This window comes from Lichenostomus cassidix, chromosome 4, assembly GCF_008360975.1.
Source record: "Lichenostomus cassidix isolate B80296 chromosome 4, HeHo_3.0, whole genome shotgun sequence".
Lineage (NCBI taxonomy): Eukaryota > Metazoa > Chordata > Aves > Passeriformes > Meliphagidae > Lichenostomus > Lichenostomus cassidix.
The window spans coordinates 1256461-1271459 of record NC_139484.1 but is presented as its reverse complement, the minus strand read 5'-3'; the positions used below and the strand labels follow the sequence as shown (position 1 = coordinate 1271459).

Here is a 14999-nt window from a genome sequence, read left to right as displayed (position 1 = left end):
ACACACACAAAGGGGGTGTTTATTGAATTGGTTTATTAACAGCCGGTTTCACACAGTGAAAAACTCCTAGAGTGCTGCTAGAGGGAGAGAAGAGGCAGCAGCAGGAATGCAGAGTAGAGCAGGGGCAATAAAGCCCCTGTGAGGCAGCAGTCTGTGCAGATAATGCTCCCAGTAGTGGGAAAGAAGATTAAAGGAAAAATCATCTTGATTTCCAGGTTCAGCTGAAAATCCCTTTTCTGGTTTCTGTTTTGCATTTCTTGCTCTGGGTTGCAGGTTCAGCTGGTGCTGCTGAGGTTCCAAACCATTCCGGCACCCGCCTCTTAGCAGGGGGATGAGAGTTCTGCAAGGAAACAAGTGCACAGACATAGAAGGAAACACAGTCACAGCCTGGATCATTCACACAGCTCTGCTCCTCAAATTCGGGCTCAGATGGAGCCATGAATCATCCATACTGTTCATGCAAAGCTTATGCCTCACTTAAATCCAACACCTTACTCAAGTAACTAAGGGACTAAGATTTAAACTCTTGAGAACCAAGCCTTAGAAAGATTTGCACTCACAGCAATATCCAGCTTCAGACTGAAGCAAGGGGTTGAACAAGTGGTGCTGGTCAGAGACATGAGCTCCTGTTTTAATAAAAACACTTAATGTGTGCTCATCCAGCTTGTGTTCCTATAGACACCAGTGCAAAAATCCTCAGCTGTGATCAGCACAGCCTCACAGAACCTGTACTTAGAAAGGAAAAAAAGGAACCAAATGTCCTCTTCAAATGCTGAAAGCATTTGCCATGAGATAGCTGACAAAATCTACTGGGGGAAAAATTTCCAGTAGCAGTCTTTTGCTGTCCACATGGAATACTGGGGCACAGCAAGGGCAGTAAAAGCAGCATAGCTTCACTGCATCACAGATGTTGATGTGAGAAGTGGGCTGGCAAGCCAGGCCAAGCTTTTAGGCACCGTCACGAACCCAGATAGAAGCTGGAAATTTGGTTTGTTGAAGACCAAATCACCAGGTCTGAGCTGTGCTCTTGCAGTCTCACCTTTGGCTGAGAGTTGGCAAACAGCTCCTCCTCCTCAGGATCGAGGGCAGGCTGGTTGGAGGAGGCAGGGGGGATGGGCTTCGAGGGGCCTGCTGCCCCCCTACTCCCTGCCTGGCTGGCATCCCTGCTCCCTGCAGCCTTCCCATGGGACAGAAAGGGAGCAGAATGTTACTTGTGTCACAGTCCATCCTCAACAAAGTTCAACACCTCTGCTTAATGAGGGCACTGCTTGTTGCTTATTCATTTCACCACAATAAAATTTGAGCAAGTGAAATTCATGCATTTCAAGCACACAGCAACTGGAACTTGGACTTGGGCCTTTTTTTTTTTTCTTTTTTTTCCCCCCTCTGTGGAGAAAAACACCTCATCCCTATGGCTCTGAAAACTTGAAATATTTACTTCTGACTCACAAGTGTTACATCTTGAAATGTGTTTTCACAGCAAAAGTGTCAGCTAAAAACAGCACAGTGGGCACAGAGATATTAACTAATGTTTTTTACACCATCCTGCTGGTCATAGGTTGCAGCAGTTGGGCTGAGATTTTTGGATCAGCTACACATCCCTGTGTTACCAAAATCCTCACTAATGGCAAGTTTACCACGTGCTTTATTAGAGTAAGAACACCTGTTTACCGAAGCCAAAGGCACCACATGCAGAGGGGTTTTCTCTGCTCCTTCCCTGGATGCTGGATTGATCCAATTACCCTGTAAAAGCAGCAGCAATGTCAGGCCATTCAAATCCAAGAATATCCATTAACAGATTTAAAATTGTTTGCTACAGAGAATTATTAGAACCAGGATATCTTCTGAAGGAGAAGTAAATAAAGACTGTTTGGATTAGCTTTCGGATTTGCAGTCTGCTCCTTTGGATTATATTAATTTGATTACTAATAGCATGTCATTCCCATTATTAGCTCCAGGAGCTAACAACAGCAGGAAAAAGTGTGATCAGAGCTGAGGCAATTGGACTGTCAGAAGGTCAACTGCAGGAAAAAGGCAGTTCTGACACGGATATTGTAGGAAAAAACCAGCACTCAGGCATGCAAGAAAATCAATCTGGCAAAATGGCAATGCTTGAAAAATTGTTTGAGTTGGTCTTTAAAAAAAATCAGCCGAAACACCCTGTAAGGAACAGACATGAAATCCCAGCACAGGCAGCAGGATTTGGGGTATGGTATTTCTTTTTACCATTCCCCCCAGGAGCCACTCAGTACAGGGTGCCCCTTGTACAAGGTACTGAACTGGGACTTGGGGTCACAGAAGACAGCAGAGGGCTCAGACTATCCTGGATTTCCTCAAACAGAAACAAAGAGCTTCTTATTTCCCAAGATTTGGCCCCATGAAGACACTTGTTATCAGTCTGTGCCCAGCAGTTTCAAGCAACATAGGAACCAAAGACAGACATTCCTGGCCGGCATTGCCTCTGGCTTTTTCATCCTCTTAACCTTCCTGCTTCCTGCATAGTAGAAGAATCTCTTTTCCTGCATCAGGTTGGTTATGAGGTACCAATGCAGAGAAGCAAAGCAAGGGCACAACATGGATTTGGCTGCTTTGAAGGATCCAGCTTATCCAAGTGTCCATACTGGGAAGAACTTCTCAGAAGTTCTTAGAAGAAGAACCTAGAAGACCTCTTCCTACATCAATACTTATCCAAAAAGAATCCCCAGTTTCTGCTCTGAGCATTCCTCTGGGAAGGAGGAGGCAGTTCTATTCAAAACTGAGAGGGAGAGGAGAGATGGACTGGGAAGACAACACACTAAGCACTGCTGGAAACAGCAACAACATTCTGTTAGTCTGTTCCTACAAAGAAAACATTATTTTACCAAAGAACAGTTTTACTTTCTTTTACTAACCTGAGTTTTATTCCACAAGGCACCTTCTCTGCTTGCTTGATCTGCTCCTGTTCTTTCCTGCTGCCCTTCAGGCCACACTAGCCTTCTTTTGATGCCTAAGCCAGCCTGAGACTTATTTCTATCCTCTTTCTCCAACAGTGCAATCATCATCTTGATGAGATACAGCTCAATATTTGCAGGGGTAAGTTTTCTAATTTCTTGAATTTTGGTAGTGTCTTGGAAAAAATATAAATACAATATTAATTTTTTAAGCTTCTTGCCCCTGTGTTATAAAACACATTGGTTGTTTCTCATTAAAACATAGGATGGATCAAAGCATAGAAAATATAAGAACATGAAAATGTATGGGTTTGACTCACAAGATAATGTGACAAATTCCCAGTGTGTTCTCTGAGGATGTGAGTACTCACAGGAATACTTTGTCAGGCTGATCCTTTCTCCAAAAACATTTGGGTAAATACAGATTTAAGAGGGATGTCTCAATCTTTTCCACACAATCGAGACAAAGCATTTGCAAAGGGTTGTTCCACTGGTATGGATCATGACAGACTTAGTTTACAAGTGACCCTTGAAAGGAAAGCAGTGACCCTAGCAGGGCCCCAGCCTTCCAGGACTGATGGGTTCTACCTGCCATAAGCAGCTCACCTGAGTTAATGGGAGGATTGCGGATAACATCTGTAATGACCCGCCGAACTTCAGGAGTCAAGCCTGCTCTCTCCAGGCTCACAGCATAGCCAGCTTTCAGGGCCTGGAGCAGGTGAGTGCCAACCTCAGCAAGGGACAGAGTTCTGCAGTCACTTATGGCCCTCTGGGGAAACAAAGGCAGAAGGGATTCACATGGCAGAAGTGTCATTCCGAAAAAACAGTCCAGAGATACCAGCACACAAACACTGCATTACTCCTAATAGTTACCTAATTTCTTTTCCAGTTTGTCAAGTGTCTTTCTTTCTCCAAACTACTACTTCACAGCTTGAGTGCAACACCTCACCCTGAACTGAGCCAAGATGGAAGTAGCTGTGGTGCACCCAACCTTCCAGGGACCCACATAATACAGAAAGAACATCCATGCAAAACATGGATAACAGCACCAAAACAAATTCCCCCTCATTTTCACATGTTGGATGAATTCTTCTCTTAGAAGATCTGCCTGGGAGAAAAAAAAGTCTCCAACTTGATCAACACAAATTTGTATTTCTCAAGGAGAGATTTCCAACTGGAATATTGTACTCTTCAAAAAGAGAGTAAATGAGGTTTCAAGTTTCTACTCATTTCTCCAAAAGGAATACACACACTGTACACATAATCAGGATTAGTGGATCAAGTTGCCCATTAATAATTGTACAACTATTTCTTGTTAATTTGTCTTTAGGTACACTTTTAACTTGGGGACCACCTGATCCTCTTGGGAGGGGCAAAGCAAAACCCAAAGGAGCTTGAGTTTCTTACTGTGGAATTACCAACTCACTGTATCCCACCACAGTTTGCCATACCACTGTATCATAGAGCTAACTCAGAGGATCTGCCATTTCCCAGGAAAGGTATGTCTCAGAGTCCTAAAGCAACCCCACCCAAGCACTGTGCAGAATTATTGAGAGAATTTCCACATCCCCCTCCTCTAAATAAAGCATCCCTGCTGTCAGTTTTCAGCAAAGCATAAGCCTCCACAGAGGAGAGCTTACCAGTGAGAGATTTTTCTCTTGGAACAGGATGTATGTGACTTGCTCTGAGGGAGAAAGGGCTCTAGCACACTTCCAGGGAGATGCTTCCTTCTGAACCTTAGATTCACATGAGGGGAATGTGTCGGTCTGAGTGAGATAAGGCAGAATTAAATTAGTTTTATCCCAGTGACAACCAATGGATCACCCATGCATTATCTGAAGAAGTAACATTAACAGAAGTAACATTGTCTCTCTGGAGGTTGGTTTTGACCCCAATTCCATGTTCTTTAAGAAAAAAAAAAAGAGGCCAAAGCAAGGAGGGAATCCAGATGGACACCCACACATTCCCATCTTATTAAAACCAGCATTGCATTGTCCAAGGAACTTGGAAAAGGAAACAAAACAGAAAAAAGTGCCCAGGCCAACACATCATCTTAGGTATTCCTCATTTCACGTGAAACTACGCCATCAGAACAAACTGTAGCATTCAGTCTGCATGGAAACTCCTCCATTTGAGCTAAACTTTCTCAATATAGACTCCTTAAAAACAACTGAAAAACTAGGAATGCTTTTGGTTCCCATTCCTAGATCACAGTATTTTTTTGTGAAACAGAAAGATAATTCCATGGAGTCCAATAGCTGCAGACCAAAATACATCCTTAAGGCTCCTGCCAAGGAGACGATACTTGAGTTCATCATACCTGCAAACCATTTACTTGGCAGAAGTCCTTAATTTCAGCCAGGAGAGGCATCAACATGGTGGACTTGGCTTCAGATACACCATCAATTTTCTTCAGGTTCTCAACACTCGTAGGCCTGGTTTAAGATGAAGAATGCAACAACATACACATTGCCAAAATACTGCTGTCCAATGCCTTTCAGTAGCTGGGGGAGGCACTTGAGATGCTTCATCAGCTGAGGTGCCCCACTTTCCCAACAGAAGGAGGAAAAGGGATTTGTGATTTGGCTTGCAACCGCCCCAGTTTGTGCAACACGTCTGTATGCTGGCTTTACCTTATCCGGGCCATCTCCACCAGGATCTTATTGGTTGCCAAGACAGCTGGAGGAATTTCCTTCTCATTAGCTACCTTCTGTCTAGCAGTCAGCAGCTTGCCATACAGAGCAGCCTAGGAAGCAAGGAGCCAAATTCTCATGAAGCAGCTCTACATCACTCATAGGTATCATTGTTACAAGAAAATATTATCACTTCCCTGATCTTCCCAGTAATACACAAAAAACCTGCAATTAAGAGCTGTCCAAGCCAGCTGCCCCAACACAGGACCACTGTGGTTTGCAGGCTGACTGCAATTCAGAGATATCCTCCCTATCCCAGAAAAGCCTACCTCTAGTTCTTGTTCTTGGGATGAAACACCTGGTTCTTGGGGCTTCAAAGGAGATTTCAGTGGTGAGCGTCCTGAAACACTAACAAAAAAATCAAGTGTGAAGCAAGCCTTGCAGTAGATCAGTTTATTCAGGGACTTGGTTCAAGAGGAGAGCAGCAGCCCAACTTATTTTGCCAGCTCTGCACCCAGGCAGGACTGGAGTTGGTCGGGGTAGAACCAGCAGCATCCTTGATAGCACAATTTCTCTGTTCTGGTGCTGTAACTTAAAAATAGGCTCATATTGTACAAAGTTCAAACAGATGAAATAACATCTGTGGGAGCTTGGGGGGAAAAACCAACCCAACCCACCAATAACTCAAGAGCTGAATTCCCGTAACTTTAACAGAAACAAGCTTAACAATCACTTGTCCCCTGTGACATCCCACCTTTCACTTTTGCCCATGGCTGAGAACATTAATCCTAGCAAACAGCACTGATAACCTTAAAACTATCAGTGACAGGGACACAGCTGCTGTGCTGTGAGTGGAATTAGCACAGCTCCCAGTCACGGACTCATGGACTCAGGGACATTTACCCTTAATTGGACTGCCATGATTACACTGCTGTATCTGTTAGCAGACAAGCTGGACTAAGAGCCTCCTTTCCTAAGCACAGTGCAGAATAACTTGATTTGGATTTTAACTGTCTCTGAAGTAATTTATCTTCACATAGCTGCAGTGGCAACTATTCACCTAAGTAACACAGCCTTTTTTCTCGTCATCTGCAAGCACTAGAATGGTGGCCAGGAGGAGGAATCCACTCAGAAATACAAGGTGCATTTAATCTGAAACAGCATATGAGCCAGGAAAACAAATCACTTGGTCTGCTTTTTGAAAGAGGCTATTTGATTTCTTTTGACCTTAGGGAGCCTCGACTTGGTCTCAGTTTTCTCCAGACCAGTGTGAAAAGACAGAGCCCTCCACGCTCCCTGATGTCAGCTGTTAAATCTTGAAAATACAATATATTTTGAAATATAATGCAGTGTACAGCAAGTTTTAGGCACTTTTTTTAATGCATTAAACATTTTCACAGCCACTTCACAGGAGAATGCTCATTTTAAAGATCACCCTACATGCAAGTATTCCCATTAACACAGTTAAAATCAGGTAATTCTGTTTTAATTTCAAATACTGTACCTGTTAAGCATGTTAGAGCTTCTTGGAGGGGTTTTACCTTTTCTGTCATGTGAGAACATCTCATATAGAGACATCTATAAAAAAACAGAAGAACAAGACAACTGCTGATTTACCATCTTTTCACTGAGTTTGCTGTTAATAAAAATTAATTTGTGATACATTTGCAAGTTGTTTTTTTTTTTTAATGATGCCTCACACTGCAGGAGGGTTGCAGTGGTACAGACCTGCTTGACTGGTGACTGTGTTGTTCCTTTTGTGCCTGGGGAGCGTTGCCTGGAGCGCACAGGTGAAGGCCTGCTGCTGTAATGGAATTAATTATATCTTAATTCCATTGTATAGTGACACTGCCCTTGACAAAATAACATTTTGCTAAACAAACTGATTTCAAGTTGGTACAGGGATGTATTTGGCAAATCAAATTACTGATTAATTTCTAGAATCACCATTCTTCATGAAAAAAAACCCAAACCACAGAAGATCTCAGAGCCTCCTCCTGGTTAACCCTGCTGTCTCCAAAAGCAGGTTTCAGAGACAGATTTGATGTCAGTAAAGAAGTGCTCAAGAGAATACCTTCTACAATTACCTTGCAGAAGGTCTCTGCAGATTAAGGTCTTCACTGGACTGCAACAGAAGACTTGCATTTGAGGCAGATCCAGCTTTCAACAGCCAGGTTCTACCCTGTAAGAAATAAACCACATGGCTTAGCTCTGGATTATTCAGCAGGAACTCTCAGTGGGTCATGTCACAACGAGAAGTACCTTCTGGGTGAGCACACAAATGGTTGCAAACTTGTTGGTTTGCCCTGAGACTTCTTTGAGGAACCCTTCCATTATCAGCTGCTGGCAGAGCAGTTTCCACCAGTTCTCTGTCCACTCTCTTCCACTGCCAAAGAGAGGGTGTCTCCGGCACCGGTCTGGCAAGCGTTGAGAGCTCTGAAATTTTGGAAAAAATCTGTCAGATTTGTCCAGTCTTTGTGGAAGAAAGCTTCAAATACAACCAGTAAACCAAAAAGCCAGTATGTGAGGAGCCTTCTCTAACCTATTCCACTCCTAATTCACTTTCTGCCAAGGCTGTGACAAGATCATTTTTCCCTAGATACACTTGTGTGACCATCAGCAACTTAAATTTATTAAAAGATGAAACAAGGGACATAATTCACCCAGTTTTATCAAGTACTACAGGTCATTATTTTTCTACCCAGTTTGTAAACATAAAAAGTGATTTTGTTCTTATTCTATTTCCAGAGAGTTTCTTGCTTAGTATTTCAAACCAATTAAAATTAAAGGTGTATAGAAATAACTTATATTCATTCTAGTACTTAACTTCCCACTTCACTACTCCAAGTCAACCGGCAACACAATGCTGCAGTGGAATTATTCAAATATAAGCCAGTTAATTATTAAGCCAAGATATTTATCATTCATTCTGAAAAGGCTGTTTCTTTCAAGATAATCAAAATGATGCATTTTCATAAAAAATTAAAGGACAATCATCTCGCGTGTTCCATGGGGAGTGGAGCTGAGCAGCTTCCCGAAGTCAAGACTACCTATAGAAACATCCTTCTATAGAAACATCCATCTCTCCAAGAAAAATGGTATACAGACATTGACATGAATGCATATCCATGTACTGATTGATCTGCAGCAGCCCCTCCACTCAGAAAACACATAAAAGGAGCTGGACCATCACTTACAGACCCACGAAGAAGCAGAATTGGCATTCTGGTCCCAAACTTCTCATCCAGGGCACTCACTGCAGACAGCAGCTGGTGTGCTTGCTTCCCAAAGTCCTGCAGAACGCCTTGGAAGTCACTGGGAACTGCAGGGCAGGAGCCTCTGAAAGGCACAAAGGAAGCCAAGTTTAACACGAACAAATCAAGTCCCCTATCGCTTGTTCCAACTGTTGTCAACCCCAGTGATTAATGAAATAATTAAATTAAATCACCACAAGTGATTGACTTGTACTTAGTCTCTAATTTCAGCCCTAGTTCTATACATTTATTTATATTGATGTGACTTCAAGACATTTATATTTCTATCAATTTAACTTCTCACACAACTGCCCAACTCAACAATACGTTCTCCACAACAGCTGCTGTTACAGAACATTGTCTCAGCAATTTTTGCATTCAGTATTTAAATATTTGGACTGGTTTAGTCATGCACGTTTCTTTAATTGCACTTAAAAGCTTTTGTTGGTTTCTTTAAGAACATAAAGGAAAAAAGAAAATCAGAAGTAAAGAGTGACCTCATTAAAGGCTATGTAAGGTTTGCTAATGCATTTATTACTGACTGAAAGAATCCAGTGAAAAATTACTGGCACAAACCACTACTAAAGAGGAAAAGGAAAATTATCTATTTCAAGTGATTCCAGTTCTGCAATACAAATTCACTACCTGGCTCTTTATTGGCACAGCGAGGTGACTGCAAAGATGGAAATTATGATCTTCTAAAACTCTTTTTTTACTTAGTTTAAGTAGAGGCCAGGCAAAGATTTCCTAATGCTTGGCTTACAGAAGATTAGCTAAATTAATAATCCTTCTCAAGAAAGCAACACAGCCTAACATCTTGCTTGGGATCAGAAAGCATCAGGCTACCAGCAAGAGCAAGGAATCCTTTACTGTAACTTCAGGGCAAGTTTTATTGTAACTACAGGAGAAACTGAGCAAGGTGTTTCTGCTCATACCTCTGTGACTGTCAGGCTCCTGAGTCCCCCTCAGCACATCCATGAGATTATTAGCAAGGTTAAAAGAGCACATGTCAGCACAGGAGAACAACTCCCTGGACACTGGAGCAGTTTAGCCTTAAACACCTGGTACCACACACCATTTGCAAGTCTTGTCTTTTGGGATTAATTACCTAACAGGGCTTAAACTGATGAACAAAAGTGTATTTCACAGTTTCAGAGTGTTGCTCTAAACCCTTTTTAGGAACTGTGATCCTGCCCTGTTTCCAGGCTTTCCCACAGCCAAATGTAGAGCTTATCATGGCTTGCTCAGCTCATTAGAAAAAGGTTAGAGAGCTATTCAAAAATAAACCTCAGGCTGAACAGCTGCAAGATCAGATGCATGAAAGTCAATTCTTTCAGATAATTTGCCTTGTAAGTCAGTCTGAGAGAACATAACCTCTAGGATCAGCCTTCAGGGAAGAAAGCTTACCTGGACCTGCAATTATCACAGCATTCTTCTGTGCCCATGATGCCAGAGGAAACCTTTCGGAGTTGTCTGTCTTCAAAATGAGACAGGATGATTCTACCCAAGGGAATGAAAAGAATTCAATAAATGACCAAGAATTTACACATGAAATTTATTGCAGAAAATGGAGTTGAAATCAGCATCATTAATTAATTCACTGGGGAGCCAATTATTTAGCCTTGATTCCTCTAAAGAAAAAGTATTTTTTAAAGAAAAAGCAAATAAGGAAACACTTGATGTGCTGAAGGTTGTACTTTTGATAGTGCTTGTTAATATAGAACAGAATGTTTTGTGCTTGTAGAAACACATCGTGAGTCCAAGATGCCTTCTGGTTACAGGCCCCAGCTGTGACCAAGTCACAGCAGCTCTTATCAAAGCTGCCTGCAGTGACAGAGCACTAAACAGGTCCCAGCACTCACTTCCTTCTGCAGCTATTGGACACCAGGTACTTCTCCATCTTTGCCAGCATCTTCAGCTTGTACAGCCGGAAACTCTCGTTGCGTATCTCGTTCAGGAGGCGTCTGTCAAGACAGGAGCAAAAAATGCAGAGCCTTAAATACTGACCACACCAGTCCCACACCAAAACTGAAATATGCCAGACAGTGCTCTCTAATTCCCCACCAGGAAGAGCTAGAAAAAATATCCTGCTAGAACTAGATGCAAGCTGCCTGCCTGTTTCTCCACCACTTTGACCCTCAGAGCATGGGGCATACTCGGGAGAGCACTTTATTCATAGTCTTCTAAACCTTATCCTAAGGAGAGTAGAAGGTGAGAGAGGGACAGAGAGGTTCTCCCAAGCCCACAGGCTACTGAACTGCAGAGAGCCATGCCAAAAGGCCCTGAGGAGGGAGAAAAGGGCTGCCCCAGAGCTTTACCTGTTGCAGTTCAGGTCTGCTGCAGTCCAGAGGACATGGCAAGCAGCAGGAAGCCCGTCGCGCCCGGCTCTCCCAATTTCCTGGTAATAGGATTCCATCTCCTTCGGGGCGCCGTAGTGGATAACCAGCCGGATATCTGCCTTATTGATGCCCATTCCAAACGCCACTGTGGCCACAACACACTGCAAAACAGGAGCCACGTGCTTGCAAGTGATCCCAAACAATATGCCTGGGTTAATGCTCACACACTTGGAGTGAATTTGCTGCTACAGACCCAAAATTCAGCCTGAATTACAACAGCTTCAGACCCACAGTGCTAAGTCTGAATTTGGCCAGAGCACAGGATTATAAATGTGAGAGGGATGATGTGCTGTGGCAAAGGCAGGAATGTTTTCAAGTAGCTGTTCTCAACAGGCACAAAACAGATCATGAAAATGAACACAAGTAGTCCTGGGATATCTCTCCTGCCTAGGAAAGAAGCAGCTCATAGAAGCTGTGATCTTGGTCCAGCTCCCACCATTTACCTTGGATAGCATGCATTTTTAAGGAAATCACTACAGGAATCTGAAAGATAAGCCAGGAATCTCACTCCTGTCAGCACACATCAGCAATTGCAGACAGAGGACAAGGGTAACACAGGTTGATATTCCAAAATTTTCTTCTACCAAAAACTCTGCAATTCTAAATAGGACCAAGAGAATGTTGTTTCCTCCATACCTGAATTTCATCTCTCATAAACTGGTGGTGGGTGTCTCTCCTCTGCTTGTTCCCCATGCCAGCATGGTAGGTACCACAGGCCACGTTGAGTTTATTCAGTGCAGACACCACCTGCTCAGTGGCCTTTCTTGTAGGACAGTAGATGATAGTGGGGCCTTCAAACTCATACACAGAACTGCTTAAGTAACAACAACAGCAACATGTAAAGATACAGAACAAAAAAAGCCACCTGCCTGTAAAAAAATACATCTCAGGGATCAAACCCAGGCTTAAATCCTTACCTTCCTTTCCTAGTTAGGAACTGCTTCAAATCCCTACAGATGTCTCCACTTTGTTGTCCAACTTCCAGGTACAGGTTAGGTCTGTCAAAACTCGTACAGGTGACCTGGGGATTCCTCAGGTTTAGACATTTCACTATGTCCTCTCTGATCGAGGGACTTGCAGTTGCGGTTAAAGCAATAATGGGGACCTGCAATGAGATGTAGAATAACATCCATGACTGCTCATTGATTTTTTGTTAAACCAAAACCTCAAGAGTCAAGTGATATGGAATGTGAACAGGCACTTTAATGTGTTTATCATTGGTAAGTTCAGTCATTTGAAAAATATAGTTAATATTGAGCTTCTTCAACATTTTAGACCAAAGCTCTCGAGAGAGCAGACAGGGACAGAATCCTTGAAATATGAAATTTTATTCTGAATGTGTGCCTATTCCACGAGTCCACAGTTATTTACTGACGTGATTTGCTACATTTAGGGAACATAGGACAAAACTTCCAATAAAAGCATGTAAAGTATAGGCCTTAGTTTTTGAACTTATGCAATAAGTGCTTGAGGAGTGTCCAGAAATCAGTACCACAAGCCACTCAGTCAGGTAAAACAAAATCCCCCCATATTAAACCAGAAGCTCAGGAACATCATCTTCCACAGCACAAGGATCAAAAGCAGTTTAAATTTCTTAAGTTTCTGGTAGTCCGAGTTCAGAACATCCCTTGTTTCAGCATTTGAAAAAACCCCAAAGCCCACTCACTGACAGGGACTGCTCCAACTCCAAACCAGCACGGTCAGTACACCCAGAGCACAACATCAAAAGACTGGTATTTCCAAACTATCACACAAAACCTTTTCTTGAATCAGAAACCCAGCATATCCAAACCTCACCGACGGCAGAGTCTTCTTTAACATGCCTAAACTTCTGAAAGAGTTCCTGAAGTCGTGGCCCCACTCAGAGATGCAGTGAGCTTCATCCACAGCTATGAGGGTGATACCTGGAGGGCACAAAACCACAGCATGGACAAGGCCACACTTTCTGAGAAGTCACCAGCAGTGCTTTAGTTTTTGCTCCTGGAATGCTTTCTGCTGCACTAACTTCAAGTCCTTTTTCATAAAAAAGGCCCAAGAGCTTTTACATTCTCCCTCACCACAATCCAAGCTCCAGATATACAACATCCCTCACATGGAACAAAATCTCAAGCTAGTTCCAACAGGACCTTTTTCCACCCACTGCTCAATCATAGTCACAAATAACCATTACAGATGTCATTTGTTGTATTTTCTGGATTGTAACACAAAGCCTGATTGTCTCAGACAAACACATATGATTTTTCTCATCAATGACAGGATCTTGTGTGATGAATGGGAATAAATGGAGTCACTAGAAATGGGTGAAAAGTTTTCAAATATCTAAAAGGTTTAAATATAATTATCAATTTAAGCTGCCTGGTGACTTGCCCACAATCTTATCCCCAACTTACCAACAGTTTGGTTGAGATCCTGAAGCAACTCCAGGTTCCCTGAACAAAACTCTGGAGTCATGTATATGACTCTGTACTGACCCCTGAAAGACCAAAAAAAATGACTGTCACAGAAAACTCCAGACACCTATATTCAATAAAGTCAAGATTGTATTGAAAAACAATACGAGAACAAGAACAGATTTCTGATAAGGAACAAGAGGACTTGAGTGAAGACCGCAGAAAACATTCCAGAACAATAGGAAAGCAAAGCATTACAGGAAGAGGAAAAACATATTTACCAGCCTGTAGAATAAGAAGGGACTGTTGTGTTGATGACAGATACAGGTCTAAAACCTCACTAAAATCAGGTATAAACCAGAACACAGCTGAGTCAACAAGCCCCATCTCCCCAGCCAGAAGGCACAGGAGGGTGCTGTAGCCACCCACTCTCAGCTTCGGTGAATGCAAACAATATCCTGAGTGCCAAGTTCCAGGGCTGGGCCAGATTAAATTATTTCAGCAATGACAGAGCAGGAAGACATCCTACCCCTCCAGCCCAGAGTACCAGAAATCTTGGCTAAAACTCACCCTCTGATGGAATCCTTGACCTGTTTCGACTGTGCTGAACCAAGGAAACAAGCTGGAATCCCTGTCATTCTGCAGAAATAAAAAAGCATAGTCATGAACAGACTCACTCTCCAAGCTTTAGCTTCCAGCCTGTGCCAGCATTTCCAAAGAAGTTCAAGCTGTGAGGTCAGAGACTACTTTCTTCAATGATCTTTGTGTGAAAGAAGCAACTTTTGAAAAAGCAAGAGTAGTACATGGCTCTTCCTGCCACCCTAATGCTCTTCCACTTCCCCTCCAGCTGTCTCCACAAGACACACACTGGATTGGTACAATTAGGAATCAGAGAAAGGAAGACCATTTTCCTTACACAGGAGACAAGTTCACAAATAAAACATGCAAAAGAATATGCTAAATTTATTTTCTTTAACTATTCACTGCTGTAGTTCCCCACATTTGGCCTTGCTAGCCCACCATTTTTTACTTTGTTCAGTCTTTTGTGAGCTACTGATGCTGCATCTGCTAGTTTTAAATCAGGTGGCTTCTTTTTAATGACAGAATAATTACCAGCTCAACCAATTCATATTTTACCTCTTCACTTGATGATTTACTGCATTGTCTCAGAGCCCTTGGTTTCCATAGCTGCTCAGTCTAAACTGCAGCTAGACTGACAGACAAACTGCTGTAGTTTGTAGAAATTCAATCCTCTTGGCCTTCAAAATGAATGACCCACTGGGAAGGTAGTGAATAAACCCTTCCACTGAGGAAAATAGTGGAAAAGTCAAAGCACAGACAGAACACACAGACACCCTGCTGAGCAACAGTCAAGGAGCTTAGGCTGCCCAGC

At 42.6% G+C, this 14999-nt stretch overlaps 1 protein-coding gene across 2 annotated transcripts in view; it reads right to left on the bottom strand.

The window, feature by feature from the left end:
* Window positions 1-16: 16 nt before the first annotated feature.
* The window catches only part of WRN (WRN RecQ like helicase), a 28132-nt gene continuing 13149 nt past the window's right edge, over window positions 17-14999 (bottom strand). Inside the window, exons 14-35 of one of the 2 annotated variants that reach the window (XM_085057528.1) lie at window positions 14177-14245; window positions 13607-13689; window positions 13014-13120; window positions 12134-12321; window positions 11853-12030; window positions 11136-11317; window positions 10680-10781; window positions 10225-10317; window positions 8761-8902; window positions 7826-7999; window positions 7651-7745; window positions 7292-7367; window positions 7068-7141; window positions 5893-5971; window positions 5564-5676; window positions 5251-5365; window positions 4571-4696; window positions 3537-3699; window positions 2892-3106; window positions 1672-1743; window positions 1040-1177; window positions 17-340 (exon numbers count right to left, since the gene is read on the bottom strand). In XM_085057528.1, the coding sequence (XP_084913654.1) occupies window positions 218-340; window positions 1040-1177; window positions 1672-1743; window positions 2892-3106; window positions 3537-3699; window positions 4571-4696; window positions 5251-5365; window positions 5564-5676; window positions 5893-5971; window positions 7068-7141; window positions 7292-7367; window positions 7651-7745; window positions 7826-7999; window positions 8761-8902; window positions 10225-10317; window positions 10680-10781; window positions 11136-11317; window positions 11853-12030; window positions 12134-12321; window positions 13014-13120; window positions 13607-13689; window positions 14177-14245 (2707 nt within the window). In that variant the 3' untranslated portion in view covers window positions 17-217. The remainder of the gene's footprint in view (window positions 341-1039; window positions 1178-1671; window positions 1744-2891; window positions 3107-3536; window positions 3700-4570; window positions 4697-5250; window positions 5366-5563; window positions 5677-5892; window positions 5972-7067; window positions 7142-7291; window positions 7368-7650; window positions 7746-7825; window positions 8000-8760; window positions 8903-10224; window positions 10318-10679; window positions 10782-11135; window positions 11318-11852; window positions 12031-12133; window positions 12322-13013; window positions 13121-13606; window positions 13690-14176; window positions 14246-14999) is intronic. The other variant, XM_085057530.1, reaches the window with a different exon arrangement.